Here is a 27,892-nt window from a genome sequence, read left to right on the forward strand (position 1 = left end):
CTCCGCCACTATTTTTGTTTCATTCTTCTGTTCCTATGATGAAACAGAGGAACGGAAAACCTTAGCGCAGATGTGAACAGAGCCTTAGTAGTTCTTCGTCGGCATTCCACTACGTTTTAAAGGTCAGAATAGCGTAGCATGGTGTGCTATTCTATCCAGTAAAAAAAAAAGGATAGCTAATGGAAACCTAATGGACCCATTATACGTCATTGGGAGTGTAAAAACAGAAAACGTGACACCAGCGTTACCAGGGCCTAAGGCCCCGTACACATCTGCGTTGGAGGCTCTGTTAGGGGCAGTTGCCCACCACTCGCAATAAATGGTCTGAACTGAGCACATTCATATATAAAATAGAATTTAAGAGAAATGCCTCCTGTAATTCACAAGTACATGTAGATGAATGCAAGAGAGATACAAAACTTTGAACATGGCAAACAAGCCTCTTAAAATGATTAAAATGTTTGCAAATTTTATTTTAAAGGGGTTGTCTGAAAAATTATGCAACATTCCGTACCTTGTGTTTGAATTCCTCACCATTTATAAGATTTATGCTTGCTGTCAGAGAATGGAAAAATTATCGTTTACATCAAAATTAAAACTAGTCCTGATCATGTTCACCTGACACAGATGCTCGGCTTGTTACAGCGTATAAAAGCTATTTATTTTAATCAGGCCCACACTGTGCCAGTTAGACATGATCAGGAGTGATTTGAAGCCTCTGGGTGAAACAAGAATAATTCTATTCACTGACCGGAAGCAGGGATCTTAATCACGATGAGACATTCAAACATAGAGTACTGTATATGAGTAAGTTGTGTTCCTTTTCATTATACGATTAATGAACTGTTTTACATAAGAATGAGAATTATAAGAAGCCAGAAAACCCAGCACTACCGTTAGTTTGTGTTCTGTATTACAAGTATACAATACACGAAAAACTCAGGCAATTCAACCCCTACCCTGACCAACTATTCAATCTCTGGCTGATGAACTATCAGGACTAGAACATTTGCTTTACTATAGAGCAATTTCGGGTCAATTGAAAAAAAACAAAAACATTTTAGTGTTTTGTTTTTTGTTTTTTTATTATCATTTATTTACTTTTTTTTTTTTTTTTTACAGTACATTTTCCAAGGTCATATAAACTTTAATTTATTAGGACAACATCTTCAAACAATCATCAATAGTAACATGAAATTGGTATTTCTAAATTGATACTTTATGGGTCAGTTCACACGTTCCGGAAATACTGCGGCTTTTCCGGAACGAAACTCGTTGCACTCGTTGTGGAAACTCCACAGTAAATACAGTAGCAGCAAAGTGGATGAGATAAAACAAATCTCATCCACGCGCTGCGTAAATACTGAGCGGAAAAAACACTCAGAAATAGACCTGCGGTGCAGCGTTTTATTCTGCAGCTTGTCAATTGTATTTATGTAAACGCTGATTATTTGTTGCGGGTTTTCCCCATTGAATTCAATGGGAGATAAAACCCACAACAAATAGCAGTTTTTGCATTTTTTTATGGCGGTTTATGGCGATTCCGCAAAAAAAAAAACACACTCACCCAGGAGTCTGTGTTTCTTCCTCCAGCGCGGCCTCCTGGGATGCTAGTAGGCCGGCTAACATCTGCAGTTTTCCGCAGCGGACATTACGGGCGAAAAAGTGCACCACAATTTTGTGCCCTTTTTCACCCGGAATTCTCTGCGGTGCACAGGGCGGCTACACTGCGTGCTTTTACGCAGCCTATACGCCCCGTGTGAACTCGGCCTTAGGCTACATGCAGATGTGGCAGCTTTTGGGTCTGATTTTTGCAGGGCGATACATTTGGCTGGGCTCTTCAAAACCTCTTCCACATATAGTGAGAAAAAAAAGAATCCATTCCAGGGCATGCTGCAGATTTTCAAACAAAGTGTTACATGCGGATTTTGAAGCGGATTCACATTAAAATTTCACGTCTGAACCCACCCTTATTCTGTGTTTTGTCTTCTTTTTGATTTTTTTTTATCTGCAATATTTGGTGGGATCTATTGAGGTCTTATACTGCACTGATGATTTTCTCTTTGATTTCAGGGAATGCATGAACTGTTGGCGCCTATGTTATTCATACTGCATTGTGATCACCAGGCGTTTATGCATGCCAGTGAAGCTGCACAGCCAAGGTTGGTACATACACATTTACATGTGGTAACTTATTTGACAGGGAATCCACCGGTGTTTTCTAGCAGGCTGCTCCTTTACTGTATTCCTAAAATATCATGGATAGCCCAGTCATCATCCCCTGGCTTAACATTAACTAAACAATAGAAGACATGACATCAAGATATACTGAAATCACTGCCTGGCTCAGCTTATTGTCAAGAATACTAGACAACGGTGATTTATAGAGACTTCATTTTAAGCCTAAGTCCCTGTTCACATCTGCATCCGGCATTCCGTTGTTCTGCACCATGTAACAACACAGACAACCGACCCCCCTCGGAACTCTTTGACTTTAATGGATTCCTTCGGGTTTCCGTCGGCATGTCCGAGGTTTTACTGGAAACAATAGCGCAGCATGCTACGCCATTGTTTGTTTTTTTCGCCGGAATCTGCGATGGAGGCCCCTAATGGATCCTCTAACGCAGATGTGAATTAGGCCTCGACCCTTTGAAAACCGAGTTTGAGGGCAAGTAAAACCAATCTTATTCTTCACTACCATAGCATACACGTAAGAGCCCAACAAGCTGAGATGTGGATTACTGTTTTCATAGGTCCTGACATTTCTTTATCTGCCCCTATCTGGAAGCTTGTCTGCCTACTAGTGAATCTCTTTTTAACAAAATAATGCTTGGAAGGATTAGGGCTAGTTCACACAGAGTTTTTTTGCAGGAGGAAAATTTTCCTCCTGCAAAAAAAAGTCGTTTTTTGCACAGTGGTTTAACAAAAACGTGACAAAACACTTGTCGAGGCGTTTTTTTTTTTCAATCTCCCACTGATTGAAATGGGGTTTTGGAGGCGGAAACCGCCTCAAGATAGGTCATGTCGCTACTTTTTACCGCGAGGCGGTTTGTCCGCTCGCGGTAAAAAACCGCCTCCGCCTCCCATTGAAATCAATGGGAGGCATTTTCGGACGTTTTTTGACGAGTTTTGCGGAGCGGTTTCCGAGCCAAAAAACTCTGTGAACAGGGCCTTAAAGGGGTTGTCTCATCAAAACAACCCCTGTCCATAGGCCCTGTTAGGGCATTTGGACGTCATAGAGCCCACACTCGAGATCCCTACTATAAGTCAGAACAGAGAGTCGCTCTGTTCTGGCGGACTTGAGCCATCCATGTATTACATGGCTGGCCATTCATCTGAACAAGTAACTTACATTTCGCCTGCAGCAGCCGCTTCAAAATGAAAGGATTTGATGAGACAACGCCTTGAAAGAGGCTCCAAAAAATGTGGGGACCATGTAAGAATTCACTGATAACCACTCTGGTCCCTCTCTATCAGTGGAAGGCACAGGGAAGCTGGAGCAGTTCTGACTTGTGACAACCCTCATTATACAGAATCCTAGATCTTATCCTGATGGAGTTTTATATTAGTAAAGAAGAAGTAGGATATTGGAATTAACTGCATATTGGGATGGAGGAACGCACCAGATTGGGAATCTTCCTGCAAGTTCCTTGCTTAGCCGGCAATAATAAATGCCAATGACTCTACTACTGATGAATGTTACCTCATTTGTTCTTCAGTAATAACCTGAAGATTAATGACCGTCATAAGTGTTTAGAAGAAAAACCTGTTTTTTATGTTGCATGTTTTAAAAGAAACTACTCAAAAATAAATATTTTTTTCGATCAGAAAATGTATTGACATTATGGTGTGCAGAATAATATATGTATTTTTTTTTTCCAGCGAAGAAATGAAAGTTTTGTTAAATCCTGAATACCTGGAACATGATGCCTAGTAAGTCAGAAACCTTAGTAATTCTTAACTGTTTTATGTACAGTATGTAAGGCTGTTCTGTAGGCAACCCTGTTAGATGTTCCACTTATTTTCTAATATTGTTGTATAGAATTAAATAATTACCATTTAAAGGGGTTGATCTATGTTGACCATCCATTTACATATGCCCTAATAGAGTATATTGAAATTATAGTCCGGGGTCTCCTGCTTGGATTTCTCCTCTATTAGCCAGAAAATATATCCCTGAGGACTCTGTGCATCCATGTACTACATTGGAATGAGCGCCATGTATTTGTACAATACCGCGGAAGAGAAATCAACTGTCAGTTAGCAGCTGATCACAGGGAACAACAATAGTTGGACCCGCTGTAATCCGCTGTGTAGGCTGCTTTTTACTACTTCCAAGCATTTCAGACTAGTTTACTGAAGTTATAGATGACAGCATGCTACACTATGTTTTTCAAGAAAGGGTTATCCAGATGGGGCAGCCCCTTCACTCAAAATTGTTTTTGTCACCTATTGTCAATGGTGGATCCTGTGTTATCTATACAGAGGCGTTACCTCAATTGTATTCCTGCCTGTGATGATAAGGAGATGACTGCTGAGAAGTGATCTCTACAGAACAGGAAGTGTCAGCCTATTTTGAGGCTCAGTGGCCGGATTGAAAACTGCAAGATTTCAGGATTTTTTTTTAAATGTAGATAGTGACATGGAAAATAAAAAATGAATAAAACATCACCAAAAATTCTTAAAATATATGTTTAACATTAAAACTTGATTTAACCAGGTTATTTTTTGATGACACATTCCCTTTAAAGCACTCCCTGAACATTTCTACTAATTCTACAGCTCCGTGGTAACAAACAGAACACTATGGTGTCTAATTCTGAAGTCATACTCCCTTCTATCCGTCCTCTACTTCATCTTACCAGCATACATTTAGTGCATTAGTAGGAACTAGAGGACAGATAGTAAGGACTATGACTGCAGGATCTGACTACACAGGGCTTGTTTGTAGTCTGTAACCATGGAGTTTGGGCTGCATGAAAGCTTTAGACACAAAACAGTTGGATATGTTTAATGAAAACTCTGCAAAGTTTGAGTCATTTTTTTAATTTTGGATGCATTGAATTAATAAAAAAAAATTGCACGTATCCTTTAATTTTAAAGTCTGAGTCTGGAGGTTTAAGGGTTCATGCAGACAACCGTAGCCATGTGCACGGCCGTGATTTTCGCGTGGGCCGGCAGCGGACTGTTAGCCGCGAGCCGCCCGCAAATCACGTGCCATGAACATGGCCGCGTCCATTATGTTCAATGAGCCTGACCCGCAGAACACGGCCGTAATAAGACATGTCCGTTCTTTATGCTACGGTCGTGTGCATGGCCCCGTAGAAATGGATGGGGCCACAATTCTCCCGTGGATTTTCGGGGGAATTGCGGCCGCAAAAGCAAGTTCGTGTGCATGAGGCCTAAGGCTGTCAAGTTTTAAAACAGTTTTTATTTAGAACGCAAACTTCCCCATTCTTTAAAGTAACTAACATAGTCCCTTTCAGGATCACTGTATCTCACTGCACTCTGGATACCTAATAAAGGGGCATTTTTGGGACATATTGGGTTATCAAGGGGTTGTGACACATTACCTAAGTAAGATCGATCATAAAACTTTCTGTATTCCTCATTTCACACTTTTTAGCCTAGTGTGCTGCTTGTTAGACAATGTATCTTTTCTGATAGGAGTAGTCTCTTTGTTGTATTTTGACCTCTGTGTTCAGTAAAGTACTTATTCAACTTCACATTTCATCTCTAGTAATAAAGATATTGTTATTTATTCTAGTGCCTTGTTTTCAAACCTTATGGGAACTGCTGAACCTTGGTTTTCCACATATGAACATGATTCCCGCAAGGTAATATACCAATTTCAACACACTGGAAGGACCTATTTGTATTTCTATATATTTTTTATTTTTTTTACTTTTATTGATTTTTTTTTTGTCTAACTTTCTAGCCCAAACCATCATTATCTTGCAGTTCAATTTAGTGGTAAGCCACAAGCAAAAATAAATAACCATTAATATCTTGTGGTATTTATAAACAACATGTTTTGTCAGACTGTAGAGAAATAGCTATTGCCCGTTTGTTACTTTACTGTTCCTTTAAACGGTTATTCCTATCTCAGACATTTATGGCATATATACGGGATATGCAATACATGTCTTATGGGTGTAAGAACCAACTCTGGGACTTGCACCTATATCGAGAACGGGGGTTGGCAGACCCACGCCCTGCTCAGTGTGGCTGCCGCTCGCCACCGATTCCAGACGTGGACTTTGTGGCGAGGTGGCCACACATACGCGCGGCTCTCTCCATCATGTTTTATAGAAATAACGGAAACCGAGTTGTAATTCTTGTAATCCTGCTGCCCCTGCCCCAGTGTATACAACAAAAGCTGAAAACTCATCTTTACAAAACAGGAAGTGTAAGCCTATTGTGACCTATCAGTGGCATATGTGAAAAGTGCAATAGTTCATTACTAACCTGGAAATCTAAATATAATAATGCCAAAAATGTTGGAAAAAATATATATTTTTAATATACAGTAAGAACTTTTGCTATTTTTTTGACAATAGATATCACATGTGTCAGTGAAGGCAAAATGTATCAACCTGGAGTCCATGCTGTGTTGTTGAGTTCACAAAGGATTGCCTAGACTAGACAAAATTGTATCCACTGTAAGTAGGACTAGGTCTTGACCAGCCTCTCTATAAGAATGTTTTATTCTCTGAGGGCAGGCAGAGATCCTGGAAAAGGTCAAAAATGTAAACACAAAGGGGGGAATTTATGAAAGATTGAATGCCAGTTATCTGGAGAATATATAGTAAAACATTAAATAGAAACTATATAAATTTGGTATCGCTGTAATCGTATTGACCCGCAAAACAAAGTTGATATGTAATTTTTACTGCGCAGTGAACGCTGTAAAAACAAAACCACCCAAAAAGCAATGGAGGAATCCATTGTACCCCACAAAGAATCTTTTTCCAGTTTCCCAGTACATTATATAGTACATTAAATGATGCCGTGAAAAACCACAACTCCTCTCGCAAAGAACAAGCCCCATATGGCTATATTGATGAAAAAAGACAAGGGGTTGCAATTCTCATTCTGGCCACTGAGCCTAATAATAGACCAACCCTTCCTGTTCTGTAGAAATCACTTTTCCGCAGTCATCTCATTATCATCACAGGCAGGATTACAATGACAGGTAATACCTATGTATAGATAACACAGGATCCACTACTGACAATAGGTGATGGACCCAGCACCCCTCCTCACCCTCCCTGCACAATGACCTCTGCACAGGTCGCAGAGCATGCCTAGAAGACTCTCCCATAGAAGTCAATGGTTCAGCAACAGACTATTGTTTCCTATGATCCATGTGGCTGCAGTAAAGTATATCTCTGAATTCTGTTAACAGAGCGTCTGCTCAGACAAGATGGCTGTCCCCAAAATATATATATATATATAAGTGACACATTCCCTTTAAGTGCAATCTGCTCAGCTCTACGCTTCTCAAACAGCAGAGACCACACATGTTCAGAACGTTGAGGAACTGACTACACTATAATCAGTTTCCAGGCTCTGGTGAATTAACTACAAGAGGAGCGCTGCTTCAGATCCTGGTCATGGCAGGGGAGTGGAGATGACTGCTCTAATGGCTCCAGAGTACAGTCCAGTACAGATCACCTTCAGCAACATGGAAACTTTTATCTTATTTCTGCATGGACCACCAAAGAGAAATTAGAAAAATAGCAATAAAATAAAATATTCAAAGTGAATGAATATAAAATGTAAGCTCTGGACTACATTCTTCATTTTCGATTCCTTCTTAGTAAAAGGCATTAGGAAGCATTACCAACATTTTCCTAGTAAAGAATTAATGGAGCTATGTACCTAACATATACAGATAGACAGTTTAGCAGCTGCCATGAGTTCTATGTTTCACAGAGCCCGCAGTTCAAGGTAATCAGCTTGTTCTTTCTCACTGCAGGAGAAGGATGCCATGATTTCCACAATGCCATTTGCCAGACCTCAAGACATAGGGCCTTCTATTGCTATTGTCACAAAGGTGAATTACATCCAAGACCAGTTATTGAAGAAGCACGACATTGAGCTCTACATGCATCTCAACAGGCTGGAAATTGCTCCTCAGATCTACGGATTGTAAGTATAAAAAAACATGGCTAATGATTTATATCGTTACCTGCCGCACAATTTGCAGATTATGTAGCAAATGTTTTTTATTATTAAGAGTTTAGCATCTAGGTAGTATTTATCATTCCCATATAGGAGTTAACAAGCACAGAAAATTTAAGTTCAAGTTTTTCTTTGCTCCGTTGCACCATTTTGTATGTGCTAATTTGCTGAATGTAATCCCAAAATAATGCATTGAGTAATGTTTCACCTTACACCCTTCTGCATGTTCTGATGTCTAAGGCCAGGTTCCCACATAGTGTAAATGCTGTGGAATTTCCGCAACGGAATTCTGTCCGGAAATTCCACTTCATTTACATTAGAATCAAAGTGGATGAGATTTTGAAAATATCATGCCCACGCTGCGGGAAAAAATGCAGAAAAAACGTTCATAAATTGACCTGTGGTGCGGAATTTAAATCTGCAACATTTAAATTTATGCTGCGTTTTCGTTGCTTTTATGTTGCGGGTTTTCCCCCACTGAATTCAATGGGAATGCAAAACCCGCAATAGAAAGCCAAATGTTGCGACTTTTGCTGCTGAATCGCAGCGATTCCGCTGCAAAAATCGCAACTCTGGAAAATAAAATAAAAAAATCATACTTACTCAGAACTTCCTGCTTCTTCCTTCTGTCCGGCCTCCTGGGATGACGTTTCAGTTCATGTGACCGCTTCAGTCAATCACAGGCTGCAGCGGTCACATGGGCTTTAGTGTCATCCAGGCAGGCCGGACTAGATGGCAAAGGATTTGTCACCATGACAACGGCCTAGTTAAGTCTGGACTATTTTTATTTCTACGCTGCTTACCTCACTTGCATACCACAAGCCTCACATCTATGTAAATAACAATAAAATAATAATAATATGTTCTAACATGAAAACCAGAAAATGTATTGTATTTTTCAGACTTTAAGATGGACCAGACTATAACGCCTCATGCACACGACCGTGTGCGCCGTCTGAGTTAGTGATCCGAGGAAAGATAGAACATCTCCTATCTTTCCTCGGATCGGAGACTCCGATCATTTTTTACGGACCCGATTCACCCGCTAAAGTGAATGGGCCCGTGAAGACTATCCGGTGCCACTCAGATGCCGTCAAAAATGGCCAGAGTGGCACAACGGTCGTGAGCAGGAGGCGTAAGACGCACCCAAGTTTAGACAACCGAAAATGAGAAAAAAATGTGTTTACACATCCCTGGTGGTCTGGCTATTAGTCTAGTTATTAGTGGAGGGGTTAATGCTCTGTTTGCTTATGGTTGTCTAGGATAGTGGAGAGGTACATTTTTGCTGTTAGTCTAGGGTAATGGGGGGTTTAATGCCTGTTTCTCTGGTGGTCTAGAAGAGTAGAGAGGTTGATACATTTATCCCTGGTGACCTAGGGATGGTGGCAGTTAATGCCCCCATCCCCTATGGTCTAAGGTAGTGGAGAAGTTAGTGCCTGCTTCCCTTGTGGTCTTGGGTAGTGGAGGAGTGAACCAGTGTCTGCTGGGACAGAGAGGACTTTGAGGCTGTGATTGCACATCTGCCTGATCATTAAGGAAATTATCAGAAGGTACTGGTGTCGCTGGCCTTCCCTGACTTAAGGCTTTAAGACGCACACACATTTTAACAAGATTTTTTTTCTTGCTAAAAAGTATGTTTTATAGCCTAAAAAATGGGACCTGCCAGATCCCGCTTCTCCACTTGTATGGACATTTAACATGGGTCTTGTGAACATTAGGGCTCACAAGCGTTTTCAGAATCCGGACCAGTTCCTTATGGTAAAGAGCCTGAATACAGATCTCATGTTATCATGCGGGACCATGCATACTGACTTATTTTCATATAGTGTGTTCACCATAAAATGCTGTATACTAGTACTTATTCTGAATTAGCATTTTTTCCAGAATACGGTATGGTCGTATGCATGTGGCCTTGGACTGTACTTCCATGTTCGTGGGGAAATGGTTGAAAACTGGTTCATTCACAACCACATGTGGCAATGAGAGAGCGGCACTTAAAACATTGGCTTAATCCAAATATCACGTTTTATTCACCCATGGTGGACAGATAATATTTAGACTCTACCATAGAGTCATTTTCAAGCATGAAAATTACTTTATGGTAGAGTGGAAACGTTGCCTGTCCACCATGGGTGAATAAAACATGATATTAGGATTAAGCCAATGTTAGGAGTGACACTCACTTTTCCATATGTGATTATGATCCAGGTTTGGAGGTCAACATGGTGAGCTAAACACGCTTGTGATATAGAATTCTTTACACTGTGCCACCCTACAGCATTCTTTTTGGTTCATACAAAACTATATGGCTCAAATTCTTAAAAAAATAAGTATTCATATTTCACTTTGCTCACTATACCTAACTAACATTTCTGTAACAGGCTGGACCAGTACCAGTAGTACCAGAATAACTTTACTGTATAATTGAGGTTTAGCGTTTTCCCTTTCCATTATAGTAAAACTCCTTTAATCATACATCAACGGATACTAGTGCCGGATTTTTAAGATATTCTTGCTTATTTGTATATCACAAAAAAATATTTAAAACCCACTTGTGTCTAGAGAACCTTCATGAGGAATGCCCAAAATAAAATATTTATTTATTATCTATTGCTATTTGTTTTTTGATATTTTATCCAGGGGGAATTTCCTTATTGTTGCTCCCTGTTCAGCTTTCTGCTTCTCGCCTTTTGAAATTCTGCATTATATTGCAGCGCTGGAAACCGGTGCCAGGTTATCAGATGGCGGATGAAGGGAATGTCTCTCTTCTTCAAATACTCTTTACTATTTTCTGCAGATTAACTATTACCTTTATCTTTCTGTACATTCGGGGCATTTTATATGTTTAGATCCCATTTAAAGAATGATAAATTCCTCTGTGTTGTAATCCATTTTCTAACAGTGCTGCAATATATAAAGCAAACCAGGAAGGAATTGGCATCCCTCTAATGGGCATGGGAATTCACACTGTAAAATTACCTGAGCTGTTCAGGTTATATGCCAGTATGATTTATTACCAGGTCTTCAGTGCTCCTTAATGGATATTATTGATGAAAAATAAGTCTGCTATTAATAGAGTGAACTTAATGCAAGGAGGGCGAAGGTATTCGACATTCCAGTTGCATTGACCTTAGGGAAGTTTAAATCCTGTTTAAAGACTTAGGTGGATAAAATATTATCCTGCTCCTGAGTTGCACATTTCACATGTAATTTTGACTTATATCTTCAGTATTTTATGCCTAGATTAAGGTGTTAAATATTTCTTAAAGGGGATCTATGCCTTGCAGGGCCCTGTTCACACAAGTACAGATATGTCCTTCCTTACTTTTCTTCATATCTCAACATCCGCTCTATTCAATGTCAATGGTACTGCCAGAAACAGGGTACTGCTGGAAACAACAGAGGGGACCCCCAGCAATCATATATTCATCACTTCTCTTATGGATAGGTGATAAATGGTCTTACTGGGAATGGGGATACATATAAATTACTGTGCAATTTTTTTGTAGCGTAGATAAATAAAAAAGTGAGTTTCTCCTTTTTTTTTACTATTAATGATAGCTAAAAAGTTTTTTTATTTAATGTATAAACAAGAAAATTTATTTTATACTAAATATTTTCATTCTTTGTAAAAAACCTGACCTTTTTCTATAATAAATTTTTTTACTTTTTTTTATTGCATCTTTTTTAACCTCTTCCCGCGCTGCGCCGCAACTCTACGTTCTGGAGAGGGTTTGCTTCCCGCACTAGGACGTACAGTTGCGGAGCGGTTCCCGGCGCACACTGTCATAACTGTCCGGGAACCAGGAGGTCATGTGTCCCCGACAGCTGACACTCCGGTCTTGCCGGTCAGCGGACCTTCGGCAATTAACCCCATAAATGCGGCGACCGATTGCGATCGCCGCATTTAAGGGGTTTGAAGCACATCGGCAGCCCCCACGAAGTGATTGTGGGGGCTGCCGATGCTTGTCGTGACAATCGGAGGCCAGACAATGGCCTCCAGGTTGCCATGTACGGAAGTCTCAGAGGAGCAGCCTCCGGCTGGTCCTCCTAGGCTTCCTGTCAGTGTAACTGTCACGTCACAATGACCGTTCGAATACATTACACTACGTAGGTAATCAAAGCTGCAAGTCTAAATATCCCCTAGTGGGACAAGTAAAAAAAAAGGTAATAAAAATGTTTTAAAAAAAGTGTAAAAATAAAAGTTAGAAGTTATATAAACAAAAAATGATAATAGGAAAAAAATGAACACGTTAAAAAAAAAAAAGTACACGTATCTGGTATCACCGCATTCGTAACGACCCCAACTATAAAACTATAATGTTATTTTTCCCGCACGATGAACACCCCCAAAAAAAACAATAAAAAACTACACCAGAATTACTATTTTTTTGTCACCACCCCTCCCAAAATAGAGAATAAAAAGTGATCAAAAAGTTGCATGCACCCGAAAATAGTACCGATAAAAACTACAACCTATCCCGCAAAAAACAAGCCCTTACACAGCTTTTTTTTTACTAAAAAATAAAAAAGTTATGGCTCTCAGAATATGGTGACACAGAAAATAAATTATTTTATAAAAAAGTGGGTTTTTTTTGCGCAAACGCTGCAAAACATATAGAAACCTATATACATATGGTATCGCCGTAATCGTATCGACCTGCAAATAAAGTTAAAAATTGTCATTTATAGCGCATGGTGAACGCCGCAAAAAATAAACAAAAAGCATTGTCAGAATTGCTTGTTTTTGGTTACCCGGCTTGCCAAAAAGTGAAATAAAATGTGATCAAAAAATCGCATGTACCCCAAAATGGTACCAATGAAAACTACAGATTGTCCCGCAGCAAATAAGCCCTCGCACAGCTCCGGTAGAGAAAAATGAAGAAGTTCTGGCTCTCAGAATATGGCGATGCAAAATGTGCAGAGTGTTCAAAAAGCGGATAAGATCGGGCGCCATTTATCAGTGCGACACCGGCCACATATCTATGAATTATTATTTATTTACCGCATTATTATATCCTCTTATTATGCCCTGTTGTACTCCGCACAGATTACACATGCCCCCACATTATAAACTGAAACACCAGTAAAACCCCAAACAGAACTATTACCAAGCAAAATCTGCGCTCCATTAGCAAAATGGTGCTCCCTTCTGACCCCTGCAGCGTATCCAAACAGCAGTTTGCGCCCACATATATGGCATCGCCATACCCGGGAGAACCCGCTTAACGTTTTATGAGGTATTTGTCTTGAGTGGCACAAACTGGGCACAACATATTATGCACTAAAATGGCATATCAGTGGAAAATTTAAATATTCACTTTGAACCATCCGCTGCGCATTAACCCCTTTTCGCACTATGACTTAATTGCACATCATGGTGCGGGGGTTGATGTATGGAGCGGGCTCACGTGCTGAGCCCGCTCCATACACTGCGGGTGTCAGCTGTGTATTACAGCTGACACCCGGGATTAACGGACAGGAACAGCGATCGTGCTGTTACAGAAGCCTGTAAAAATAACAATATACTGCACATACATTAGTATTGCAGTATATTGTATCCAATGATCGCTGGTTCAAGTCCCCTAAGGGGACTAATAAAATGTGTAGAAGAATTTTTAGTTTTTAGTAGTGAGAAAAAAAAAAATCCCCATTTTTCTTCTAAAGTAATGTCAAAAAATAAACAAAATTGGTATCGCTACATCCGTAAAGGGCCGAACTATTACAATATACCATTATTTAACTCGCACGGGGAACACCGTAAAAAAACTTAAATAATTTAAACCGCCAAAATCGCTGTTTATTTTGTCACTTTAGCTCTCAAAAAAAATGTAATACAACTTTTCGATCACTTTTTATGTACCAAAAAATGGTACCAATAAAAACTACAGCTCGTCCCGCCAAAATAAGACCTCCCACCGCTCAATCAACCGAAAAATAAAAAAGTTACGGCTCTCAGAATGTGGTGAAACAAAACAATTTTTATTTTAACAATTAGATTTTTCTTTGTAAAAGTAGTATAATATAAAAAAAACTATATAAATTTGGTATCACCGTAATTGTATTGAGCCGCAGAATAAAGTAACGTTTTCTTTTGTTACCTCACGGCGAAAGCTGTAAAAACTAAACCCCCAAAAAATGGAATCAGATTTTTTTCCAATTTCTGCCCGCAACATTTTTTTTTCAGTTTCCCAGCACAATTTATGGTACTTTAAATAGTGTCATTAGAAACAACAACTCCACCCGCAAGAAATAAACCCTCACACCGCTCTATTGAGGGAAAAATAAAAAAAGTTATGCGTCTTGGAAGGCGGAGAGTGAAAAACGAAAATAAGAAAGCAAAAAATGGATCAGTCCTGAAAGGGTTAATTAATTTCTAATGAAAAAATGTATGACCACATGTGGGGTATTTCCATACTCAGGAAAAATTGCTTTACAAAAATTGGTGGTTTTTCTTTCTCCTTTATCCCTTGTGAAAATGAGAAAATTCAACATTTTAGTGGAAAAAATTGTGATATTAATTTTTGAGGCCTAATTCTAATAAATTCTGCAATAAACCTGTGGGGTCTAAATGCTAACTATACCCCTAGAAAAATTCCTTGGTGTGTTTCCAAAATGGGGTCACATTTGGGGGGTTTCCACTGTTTAGGTCCCTCCAGGGCGTTGCAAACGCGACATGGCACCGAAAACCAATCCAGCTAAATCCGTGCTCCAAAATCCAAATGGCGCTCATTCCATTCTGAGCGCTGCCATGGGTCTAATTAGCAGTTTATTACCACATATAGGGTATTGACGTAATCAGGAGAAAATGCTTTACAAATGTTGTGGTTCTTTTTTTCCTTTATTCCTTGTAAAAATTACAAATTTCTAAGTTTTTTCAGAAAAAAAAGTAGATTTTCATTTTCACGGTCTAATTTCACTAAATTCTGCAAAAAACCTGTGTCGTCAAAATGCTAACTAAACCCCTAGATAAATTCCTTGAAAGGTGTAGTTTCGAAAATGGGGTCACTTTTGGGGTGTTACCACTGTTTTGGCCCCTCCTGGGCGTTGCAAACGCGACATGGCACCGAAAACCATTCCAGCAAAATCTGTGCTCCAAAATCCAAATGGTGCTCCTTCCCTTCTGAGCCCTGCTGTGGGTCCAATCAGCAGTTTATTACCACATGTTGGGTAGTGCTGTAATCGGGAGACATTGCTTTACAAATGTTGGGGTGCATTTTCGTCGTTATTCCTTGTAAATATTAAAAATTTCTATGTTTATTTCAGAAAAAAAGTAGATTTTCATTTTTACAGACTAATATATTTAGCGAAACATCTGTGTGGTCAAAGTGCTTAGATAAATTCCTTGAGAGGTGTAGTTTCCAAAATGGGGTAACTTTTGGGGTGTTTCCACTGTTTTGGCACCACAAGACCTCTTCAAACCTGACAAGGTGCCTGAAATATATTCTAAAAAAAAGGAGGCCCAAAATCCAGTAGGTGCTTTTTTGCTTCTGAGGCCGGTGTATCAGTCCATTAGTGCACTAGGACCACATGTGGGATATTTATAAAAACTGCAGAATCTGGGCAATAAAATATTGCGTTGTGTTTCTCTGGTAAAACTTTCTGTGTTAAAAAAAAACCTCTACATTGCTTTAATTGCTGTGAAACGCCTAAAGGGTTAAAACACTTTGTGAATGCTGATTCGAATACCTTGAGGGGTGCAGTTTTCAAAATGGTGGGATTTTCTAATATATAAGCTGAACTGGTCCCTGAAAAAAATGGCCTTTTGAAATTTTCTTTAAAATATGAGAAATTGCTGCTAAAGTTCTAAGCCTTGTAATGTCCTAGAAAATTAAAGTACATTCAAAAATCGGTGCAAACATAAACTGGACATATGGGAAATGTTAATTAGTAAATATTTTGTGTGGTATTACTATCTGTTTTACAAGCAGATACGTTTAAATTTTAAAAAATGCTAATTTTTGCAAATTTTCTCTACATTTTGGTGTTTTTCAGAAATAAATACCAAACTTATCGACCAAATTTTTTCACTAACATAAAGTACAACATGTCATGAGAAAACAATCTCAGAATCGCTTGGATAGGTAGTCCTCTAGGGGGACTAAAAATGTGTAAAAAAAAAAATGTTACATTTTTTAGTATTTACATTTTTTTTAATTAAATGTTGAAAAAAAACACAAACCTTTTCCGTCCGTAAAAGTCAGAACTATTACACTATAGCATTATTTAATTTGAATGCCGAAAAAATAAAAAAAATATATAAAATGCCAGAATGCTGTTTTTTGGTCACTTCATATCTCACAAAAAATTTAATAAAAAGTGATCAAAAAGTCTTTATGTAGCCCCATGATAACAATAGAAACTACAGCTCGCCCCGCAAAAAATAAGCCCACATACCGCTCAAACGATGGAAAAATATAAAAGCTATGGCTCTCCCAGAATGTGGCGACAAAACGCAATTTTTTTTTAACAATTAGTTTCTTCCTTGTAAAAGTAGTACAACATAAAAAATAACTATATATTTGGTATCGCCATAATCGTATTGACCGGTAGAATAGTTAACGCACTGTTTTTACCGCACTGTGAACGCGGTCAAAGCAAAACCCCTCAAAAGATTAAAGGATTGCTGTTTTTTTCCTATTCCACCCCACAAATAATTTTTACCAGTTTTCCAATACATTATATGGTACAACAAATGGTACCATTAAGAACGACAACTCGTCCCGCAAAAAACGAGCCGCCGTATGGCTATAATGACAAAATAATAAAAAAGTTATAGCTTTTTAAAGGTAGGGAGGAAAAAATTCAAACGAAAATTCAAAAAATGGCTGGGTCCTGAAGGGGTTAAGGGATTACTATCATTCACCTTTATAATCTATTAGCATACTTCTGTGACCTGGTGACCCGATCAAAGGGGGGAATCCCCTTTGATCATGCAATGGTCACTCACGAACCATGACGTTTAAAGAGTTAAACCTCTGGGACTGGATCCTTTGTCCCCTGCCGTTAGAGCAGGAGCTAGGCTATTATTAGACAGCGGAGCACTGCTCTAGGGAGCGATTGGGGCACCACTGCAGCATTTATTACTACAGCACCTTAAAAACATGCCACTTTAGAATAAGGCTCCTTAATGCCCTGCAGATATAGGTGTATTGGCAGTCATTAAGGGTTTAAGATGCTATTACAAGTGGACGTGTACATGCTGTGTATATATGGAGGTTGGGCCCTTTCCACTGGTTGGCCCAAGGAACTCCATCCAACACTGCTCAGGGTCTACAGCCGCATGGGGGCTTGTTTGCTTACATACAGTACACTCAATTTCCTCTAGCTTTTTATTTTTTTATTTTTTTCTAGCATTAATGTTGTTGCTGCCCCTTTAAGAACCCATTAGAATTATGCACCGTCCTATGGTATTTTTTTAATAATATAAATAGTGGTTACCTGTGAGTACAATATGTATAGAATCGACACATTTTGTCTGTGACACACAAATAAATCTCTATTTAATTATAACATCTTTGCTTTAGACAGAGTGCACTCTACAATTTAAATAATTTACAAAATATGAACTTAGAAATATACATGTAATTATCCAAAAAGAATAGTATATAATTCTGCACTAATTTGTGTATTTTACAGACTACTCCTGATTTAATGCTCCAATCAAATTAATAGCCTATCTTGAATTTGATTGGAATCAGCGATAGTTTACCATCTCTTGTTATATGACTCTGCTGTATGTCTGGAATATAGAATGAGTTATTAGAGAGAGCACCTAATTCCATCTTGTAAATTACAGATTGTATTCAGCTTGTTCTGTCCACATCTGCAAAAATGTATTACCCATTCTTTTTTTTTTTTAAATAGTCGTTCTCAATGTGGTTTATTATTATTATTATTATTATTATTATTATTATTATTAGTTATATTTTGTTAGATTTATTATACTTTTTTTTATTTTATTTTTTTTAAATAAAATATTTGTTATACTAGCTAGTAAGACTCCCATACCATCCTCACCGGACGGACCCCATTGACTTATCATGGGGTCCATCAGGTTCTGTCAGGGTGCCCGTCAGATTTGAAAGGAACAATAGTGGCGCATGCAGTGCTATTCTTCCCATCAAATCTGTCGGAATCTGCGATGGATTCTTCTAAAGCAGTTGTGAACAGAGCCTAACATTACATATTTTTATAGAGCTGTAGTTAAATAACTGTATGCTCTTTGAACTTTCATATATCACAGTTTATCACTTCGAACAATTCATTAATAATATCACAATGTTTTATCTATGGTTTTACATTTGACTTCAGTTACGCTAACCCTATAATAAGAAAGTTATGTATTTTTGAATTGTTTTTGCTGAAAAAAATAACATTGGTAAAGATTATTTTTTATTTTATCATGCACATCTATGTATAAAAGTTTTCACATATGCTGACATCTAGTGGCCAAACAGGCTACACTGCAGACTGGTTAGAGCAAAAATATCTCATTTTACAGCCTACAGTAATGTACCGTAATCAGAATGTTATTACTCAACTATTACTTGTAGGCAGAGGACTAAAGATAGAATTAGAGGTCTACTGTATTGCCTTAGATAAGACCAAAACTGAAGAGTGTATAAGTGGGCACAGAGCACGACAGGGTTATCTGGGAAAGGCTCAAGTTCCATGTTATCTGTTTAGCCTTCTTCTCCTGCTGCAAAGAGACGGCGGAGAGCAGTTCCAGTGAGGATTGCCCCATGAACTAAACAAAGCATTGTATAAAATAAATGAATATGTACTAATAGCACTAAGTTCTTTCAAAGACACAAAAATATATATTTTTTCATATCCATTTACACCTTATCTACTTTATCAACTCAAAGAGTTAAGGAGGCCGAAAGCATTGAGACATAAAAACAAATCATTTTGAAAAAGGTGTTCTACGTTGTTGGTTTTTGCGCTTGAACTGCCCGTTTAAGGTCTTGCCACATCATGTCAATGGGATTCACCTCAGGACTTTGACTCGGCCTCTCCAATACCATAATTTTGTTTCTTTTGAGCCATTTAGAGGTTGACATGCTTGTGTGCTTCGGATCATTGTCCTGCTACAGATCTTCTCTTAAAGAGAACCTTTCACCTGCCCATACATGTGCAGCTGTGTGAGTGCAGCATGTAATAGGCAGGGCTGCACAAACACTGGGGCACTTTAAAAAAAAATTCCTATCCTCCTCCATTATTTAGATATCAGTGCCGTTATATTTGGCGCCCGATATTTAAATAATCCCCTGAACTGTCAATGGGGCGTGTAATTGGCAAAGGAGTGTGTAACATCGATGTGACACTGTCCAATCAGCTACGGACAGTGTCACAGCAAGAGCTAGAGAGAGGAGAGAGTGTACAGGCGCATCCCGGAGCTGTGCACACATGTGTGTGCACACGCTCTCACTCACTGAAGAATGCGTTTGAGCGTGCGCGCGCATAGATCCGAGCTGCGCATGAGCGCACATCTCCGACCTGTGTGCGGACACGCTCTCCTCTCCAGCTCTTGCTGTGACACTGTCCGTAGCTGATTGGACAGTGTCACAGTGATTTTACACGCCCCCTTGCCAATTACACGCCCCGATGACAGTTCAGAGGGTTATTTAAATATCGGGCGCCAAATATAACGCCACTGATATCTAAATAAAGGTGGAGTATAGGGAAAAAATGTAAAGTGCTCCAGGGTTTGTGCAGCCCTGCCTATTACATGCTGCACATGTATGGGCAGTTGAAGGTCCTCTTTAAACCCTGTTTAAAATACCATACACTGCAATACATAAGTATTATAGTATATGGTATCGGCAATCAAATGATCGCATGTTCAAGTCCCTTAGTGGGACTAAAATTAAAATGTAATAGTTAACACCGCACAAAAAAAATCGAAAAAAACTCCCATTTTCCTTCATAAAATAATGTTAACAATAAAAAAGTAAAGATACTTAATATTTGCTGCGTCTGTGAAGTTGAAACTTTTACAATTTAATAATAATTATCCCACACGGTGAGCACTGTAAAAAAAACAAAACGAAACGCCAGAATTATTTGCGTCCCTCATCTCCCAAAAAAATTTGAATAAAAAGTTGTGTGTACCCAAATTTGTGCCTATAAAAACTACAGCTCGTCCCGCAAAAGTCCTCACACCGCTTCATTGATGGAAAAATAAAAAAGATGTGTCTCGGAATAAGGCAAAACAACATTCAACAAATACTTTTAATACATCATAAAAAAAATATATAAATTTTGTATCTCTGTAATCGTATTGACCCGCAGTATAAAGCTAACATGTTTGTTTTTACGCACGCCGTAAAAACAAAACACACAAAAAAATAAAAATGGAAGAATCACTTTTTTTTTTCCTGTTCTACCCCACTGAAAGTGTTTTGTCCCAGTACATTATATCTCACATTTAATGGTGCCATTACCAAGTACAACTCGTCCTGCAAAAAATAAGCCCTCATACGACTATAACGACGGATAAATGAAAAAGCTATGGCTCTTGGAATGCGAAAAGCAAAAATTAAAATGAAAAAAAAAAAAAATGGCCTGGGTCTCAAAGAGTGACTGCACTTTGAGCAAACTTTTGATGTGTCACAGAAGAATACCTCCCCACCCGCACCTATCAGACATTTATGGCATATAAAGTGGTTTATCCATAAATGTCTAAAATTAGAAAAACCATTCAATGTCTATGAAAAAATATTTTCTTAACCTCAAAGATGCTTCAGAGGCTCTTATTGCACTAATGCTTTTGTAACATGCCCTAATCTAAAGATGCCTTCCATGATAAGGTTCTCGTAACGTATTATCATGGTAGTCCGCAATACGTAACTAATATGACCCTGATTAAAATACTACTGGAAGATATAAAGTTTAATTTTTAAATGTCCTCGGAAAACCAGCTATTCTGTGCCATTCCTATTCTTAATACATCTGTTGTATTTAATGATGTACCGGTAGGTTATTTCGCCATATATAAGGTTATTGTAGCGATATTCTGAATTATCTGCTGTGCACCATAGATCCTGATGTTTTCATTCATTGCAACCTCTAACTATATAAGTTTTAAAAACTGCAATTACCTACTTAAAAATATTCCACTGATCATCTGATTTTATTAATGAGCTTTGTTCTAAAGAATAATGCTTCCTGTGACCAGGCGACCTCAAGTCTGAATTGCTAGACAGCAAATAATCGTAATGTGTTTGAATATATTCTTTGGACTGTGGCCTAAAAACGATTGACCTCAAATGTAATAATGATGTATCAGCCTCAGTAAAAGTATGATTGACTGTTTCAGTGCTGGCAAACATTTTGCTTCCATTTCTTTGAATATATAATTAAATAAATTTTTGGGGGTACCAAGAAGTCTTAAGGCTGGTTTATGCGAGCACCAATAATTACAGGTCGATCGGCGCTCATTTATTGACCTTTTACACAGGCCAATGTGAACTGTATGGGGACGAACGATTGTTAATACGATCGTTCGGTCCCCATACATTTTACATAATGTAAGCAGCACATCCCCTCTTTACACAAAGCGATTTATTTGGCCACATAAAAGATTAAATCAGCTGACGACAGTTTGCTTGTTCGTCGACTGATCGCTGCCCTGTCTTCACAGAGCACTGATTGGGAGCAAGCGTTCATATGAACGCTCGTTCGCCTGATCATTGGCCCGTGTAAACGGGCCTTTAGGACACGCACACGGCAGATTTGTTGTAAATGTTTCTGGGACTGAAAATCAGTTCCATACGTATGAATGGGTTTGTTTCTGCACCACGTGTCCGGATTTCTGCAAGCTTTATTCAGATGAATCGGACGGTCGCAGAAATTTCTACAGCAAATCTGACACTTGTAGATATATATACTTACAGGTGAAAAAAAAACGGTACTTCTCCCTTTCCTTTTACAAAAGCACTAGCTGGATGACCAATAGCGACACATCATGATCTGCACAGAACATGTAATAGGGACTTAGGACCATCGGGCACCATTCGTAACAGGTGACATAACAAATCGACTCTACTGGAAATTGACTTCTCTCGGAGAGGCAGAATTCTTTTAATGTTACACATACATTGATACAGTCTTTGTCAACGGAAATCTTTTTCACTGGTTGGCGGTGATGACTTCCCTGTCCTAACTGTTGTATGCACTGCAGGCCTGTTCACAACAGCTCCCGCCCTGCCTGGCAATTTGATTCTCAGCAGGCCTCTGCGGCTTCCGTCCTGCTTGGCATATCGGCACTGCACACCTCTTCACTGCCGCCGCCCCAGTACCCGACCGTCACTACAGATGGTCGGGCAGTGGATTGCACCCGGCTCTTCCCGATACACCTGGTGGCGGTGGGTATCTGGGATATTAATAGGGGGTTAGTGTCCGCCTCTTCACCAGCTAACATTAAGCCCCACCTTAGTAATGGAAGCTGTCAATCAGCCAGCGGCCGTTACTAAGGCGGTAATAATGAAGGAAAGAGGACATAGAAAAAATATTTTCTTGAAATAAAAAACCCCCACACAACCCTCGTTAACCCTTTTATTGAGAATAAAAAAAACGCCATTATCGAAGTATTCCTCGAATCCCTAGTCCAACAACCGAACCTGTAAAAAAACACAAACACACAAAAAGAATTACTAACACATTAAAAAGCAAAACCATCATTATTCTTACCTTTCCTGGGTCCAGCGCTGGAGCTGCAATGTCAGCGAGCCGGCCCTATATCTAAGCCTATCATGTGTGATACTGTCTTGTGAGCCACTGTATCTAATCCTATCCATAGCTGTAGAGTCGCAGTGCTATAGATATGCTGTCTCATATATGTACACACACATATACATACACATATACACGCACACACATTTTCTTGGGGAGGACATATGTATTGGGACTATTTCCCCTGATGTTTTAAGATCCTAGTGACGCCCCTGGCTGCTAGTTCTGCATCGTTGGGTCACTTAGGAGACCCAGCGATGAAGCTGAAAGCTGCGGGTTGTCGGCCTTGAGAAGTTTGGGGAGGAGGCCCAAGAAGAACTTTTGCATTTGGGCCCATCAGCCTTTAGCTACGCCCCTGATTGAACACTTATCTCAAAAGCTATTTAATGGGCTGCATGGGCTATTCCCTCATTAATCCATCATCAATTAAGCAGGTAAAAGGTCTGGAGTTGATTCCAGGTGTGGTATTTGCATTTGGAAGCTGTTGCTGTGAACCCACAACATGAGGTCAAAGGAGCTCTCAATGCAAGTGAAACAGACCATTGTTTGGCTAAAAAAAATAAAGAAATCCATCCGAGAGATAGGACAAATGTTAGGAGTGGCCAAATTAACAGTTTGGTACATTCTTGAAAAAAAAGAGCGCACTGGTGTTCTCGTGAACTCCAAAAGGCCTGGACGTCCACGGAAGACAACAGTGGTTGATGATCCCAGAATCCTTCACAAGGTGAAGAAAGACCCCTTCACAACATCTACCCAAGTGAAGAACACTCTCTTGGAAGTAGGTGTATCAGTATCTAACTCTACCATAAAGAGAAGACTTCATGAGAGCAAATACAGAGGGTTCCCCACAAGGTGCAAACCATTAATCAGCCTCAAAAATAGAAAGGCCAGATTAGACTTTGCCAAACAGCATGTAATGAAGCCAGCCCAGTTCTGGAACATTATTCTTTGGACAGATGAAACTAAGATCAACCCGTACCAGAATGATGGGAGGAAGAAAGCAAGGAGAAGGCTAGGAACGGCTCATGATCCAAAGCACACCACATCCCCTGTAAAACATGGTGGGAGCAGTGTGATGGCATGGGCATGCATGGCTGCCAAAAGCACTGGGTCACTAGTATTTATTGATGATGTGACTGAAGACAGAAGCAGCCAGATGAATTCTGAAGTGTTCAGGGATATACTTTCTGCTCAGATTCAACCAAATGCAGCAAGGTTGATTGGACGTCGCTTCACAGGACAGATGGACAATGACCCAAAACATACAGTGAAAGCAACGCGGGAGTTTTTTAAGGCAAAGATGTGGAATATTCTGCAATGGCCAAATCAATCACCAGATCTCAAACTGATCGAGCTTCATTTCACTTGCATAAGTCCCAACTAAGGCAGAAAGACCACAAACAAGCAACAACTGAAGATGGCTGCAGTAAAGGCCGGGCAAAGCATCACAAAGGAGGAAACCCAGCGTTTTGTAATGTCCGTGGGTTCCAGACTTCAAGCAGTCATTGCCTGCAAAGGATTCTCTACAAACTATTAAAAAAAATAATTTTATTTATGGTAATGTTAATTTATCCAATTACTTTTGAGCCCCTGTACTGCGGAGGCTGTGTAGAAAAATGGTTGCAATTCCTAAACGTTTCACAGGATTTTTCTGTTCAACCCCTTGAATTAGACCTGAAAGTCTACACTTTATTTGCATCTCAGTTGTTTCATTTCAAATCCAATGTGGTGGCACGCAGAGCCCAAATCATGAAGATTGTGTCACTGTCCAAATAATTCTGGACCTAACTGTATCTCAGAAACAACAGGCCCTCATTAGCTTACAAGAAGGGAGGACAGGTATCTCTATGTTCACCTTGAAAAGACCCAACGATTATCACCCAGGCCTGTTTCTGTCTTTCTACTGCCAGCGGGTCTCACCATATGCGCACACGGTCTCTGCCGCACTCGCTCCCTCCTGCTCTCAAGTCGGGTCTTTCAGCTGGGCAACACAGGGTCTCATGACAGACTGACTCTGACCTGCAGGGGCTCAGCTACCCCATAGTAGCTTTTTTCTAGACACCTCCACTGAAACTTCCCCTCCAACAGGAGCTTCCTTGCGGATACTTTAATACTGGTTCTTATCTGTGTTCCGCCCGCCAGCAAACTTTCCTGGCACCTGAAATGGTGCCCACCACACACACCTGTCCTCTCTTTTTTTCCGTTATAACTTTCCCCCTACATTCTTGAAGTACAGTAAAAAATAGTGTAGTACCGTGTTAGCCAGAGACAATATGAAATGTTAAATACTTTTGTGTCAAAAAAGATAAAAGTATAATAGGTATGATACCTTTATTGGCTAACCATAAAAGTTCTATATGCAAGCTTTCAGAACACCCTCCCTTTCCCCACACACAGTGACTCTGTCCAGCGCCGCGCCATGTAAATCCACCACTTCCTCACACCAGTTCCATCACACCAACCACTAGAAGATGAGGAGACACTAGAAAACATGCGCAATAACAAAGGGGGGGGGGGGGGGGCGGACACAACGGACTGGACAGGTACAGGGGGAAGAATGAGCACATATTTAAGACAACGTTTAACCCCTTACAAGCATACTGGCAGTGTCACCTGCTGGAGGAGGTACCTGTAGCTCGGTAGCCTCCCAAAAATGCATTATAATGCTGCCTAGCATACACCGTGCTTGCAGTTATTTATTACAGTATTCCCAGTTTATGTAAATAAAGCTTTGTATAATGATAAATTCTGCAGCTTCAGCTTTCTAATGTACTTTCTGTTTCAATTCCACACCATTTTTAAGATCTCTGCTTGCTGTCAGTTAAAGGGGTTGTCTCATGAAGACAACCCCTGTCCATATGTTCTATTATGGCATATGTACGTCATAGAGGGAAGTCATGAGTGGCTCCCATTCTGGCAGGCTGGAGCCATCTTTATATTACAAAGACGGCCATCCATTGCAAAAGACACCTAAATATATTCAAACCTGCAACGCGTAAGGGGAAATCTGTGGTCAATGTAACAAATCAGAGTTTGCGGATTAGCCGCAGATTTTTTCCGCTATATGTGGATGTGGCCTTAAAGGGTCACTAAACTTTCAAAAAAATTCTCACGTGTCATAGTGACATGTCAGGAGTTTTGATCGGTGGGGGTCGGAAAACTAAGACCCCCACCGATTGCTAAGACGAAGCTGCAGAAGCGCTCGGGGTGAACGCTGAGCCGCTTTGTTTCTGATCGGCTTTTCTCGTATAGCCGAGCTATTGTTGTACGGGCTCAATAGAAAGTCTGAGACTGCCACCAACTCTCTGAGAAAAGCCGATCAGAAACGAAGCGGCACTATTCTCACCAGAGCGCTTCTGCTGCTACATTTTCGCGATTGGTGGGGGTCTCAGTGCTCGCACGCCCACTGATCTAAACTTCTGACATGTCACTATGACATGTCAGAAGTTTTTTGAATGTTTAGTTACCTTTTAACGTGTGGACTTAGTGGACTTGTGGACTTAGTGTATATTTTTGCTCAAAATTTCCGTTCCATAGATCTATACATAGTATTGTTTCTTCAGCTTGCACATAGGATTTTAAAAAAATCTAATTCAGTTGTATGGGGCGGGTAACTGCCACATAAAAATATGCCATGTGTGAACATACCGTTACTATCACAAAACTGGAAAGTTATATTATAATTAAAAACAATAAAATAAACTGCCTTTCATATTAATTAGAAATGTGCAGCTTTCTCTTTAAAAAAATAAAGATGTACATGTATATCAATATACAAGTTTCCAAAAGCAAAAATCCAGATATTAATGCCCCATCTGTAATTATGTGTTCAGTGCCAACATCACCATGGCTCATAACACCATTCCTAAACTTTGAAGCACTTTTTGTAGCGCAATAATCCTAATAACAAAGCAATAAAAGATTATTTGATTGAGAGTTCTAGAAGCAAAGTGGTCTCATCCTGGCCCCCACTTCTTTACGGGCTAAACAGAAGGGTGTTATTATTGAAGTTTCTCTCCCCTGTCCCCAGTTTCCTCCTGTAGTAAAATATTACAGTGATTACACATCATAAAGCCTATCTGTAATAAAACGCATCAGCTGGCCAAGGTTTTCATCGCTCACTCAATAATCCATTAATACAGCAACGCTGCCCAGGCGTCTTTATAATACCAACTCGGAGGTAATTTTAATCAGCCGCACCAGCTGGTATTTAACAGCAGCTGCTGGAGTCGCCACAAATATACTCAATAGCTGGCATCTTTATTTGCAGCATTTCAAGGGGAGAAGCGATCCCCCTGTGGTTACTGGTGTTGTCTGTGTATGTATATGATTGTGCGGAAGAAAAAAAGTTGTTTTAAGATCATTGCTACCTTTTATTTTTCTTATTTCATGTTACAATCCAGGGCAACAATGGAACTTGTATCAGTCACAGTCCTATAATAAGTAAGGTACTTTATAGGTAAGTCAGGGTATTCTTATGTACAATACAGGACGATCATTTCATCTCAAGGCTAGCATAGTTTATACAGATGTAGCACTACTACAGCATTGTGAGAACTCTCACAGTAGAAATGATATCATAATGAGCCTAATAACAAACTCAACTCTGCTACATTTAATCAACCTCTACTACACCTGGGTGTTCTTATGATTGGCATCACTGATATGATTTTCAGATCATTTTCTACTACTTGATAGTTTGTATGTGGATGTGTCGGTCATACACCATTTTTTTTTTGTTGGGTTGGGGTTAGCTGTATCACGTTACTACGAGTTTAGCAATGTGTAAATCAGCTAAAGATGAATGTGTTTATTCATAATAATAATTATTATTGTTTAGAAAAAATACAGATAATAACGCAGTCAGTACTTTTTTTATTTGTTGCTAAACTTAATATAAAAATAATAATGATGACATTACTCATATTGCATGTGTAATTTATTTCATTTTTGCATGGATCCCAGG

At 39.4% G+C, this 27,892-nt stretch overlaps 1 protein-coding gene across 3 annotated transcripts in view; it reads left to right on the forward strand.

The window, feature by feature from the left end:
* The window catches only part of TBC1D5 (TBC1 domain family member 5), a 475,979-nt gene that overhangs the window by 289,410 nt on the left and 158,677 nt on the right, over positions 1-27,892 (forward strand). For all 3 annotated transcript variants that reach the window (XM_075827228.1, XM_075827227.1, XM_075827229.1), the window contains 4 exons: positions 2,074-2,162; positions 3,883-3,933; positions 5,768-5,837; positions 7,982-8,154. In XM_075827228.1, coding sequence (XP_075683343.1) covers positions 2,074-2,162; positions 3,883-3,933; positions 5,768-5,837; positions 7,982-8,154 — 383 coding nt within the window. The remainder of the gene's footprint in view (positions 1-2,073; positions 2,163-3,882; positions 3,934-5,767; positions 5,838-7,981; positions 8,155-27,892) is intronic.

Source organism: Rhinoderma darwinii, chromosome 5 (assembly GCF_050947455.1).
Source record: "Rhinoderma darwinii isolate aRhiDar2 chromosome 5, aRhiDar2.hap1, whole genome shotgun sequence".
NCBI classification, from domain to species: Eukaryota; Metazoa; Chordata; class Amphibia; order Anura; family Rhinodermatidae; genus Rhinoderma; species Rhinoderma darwinii.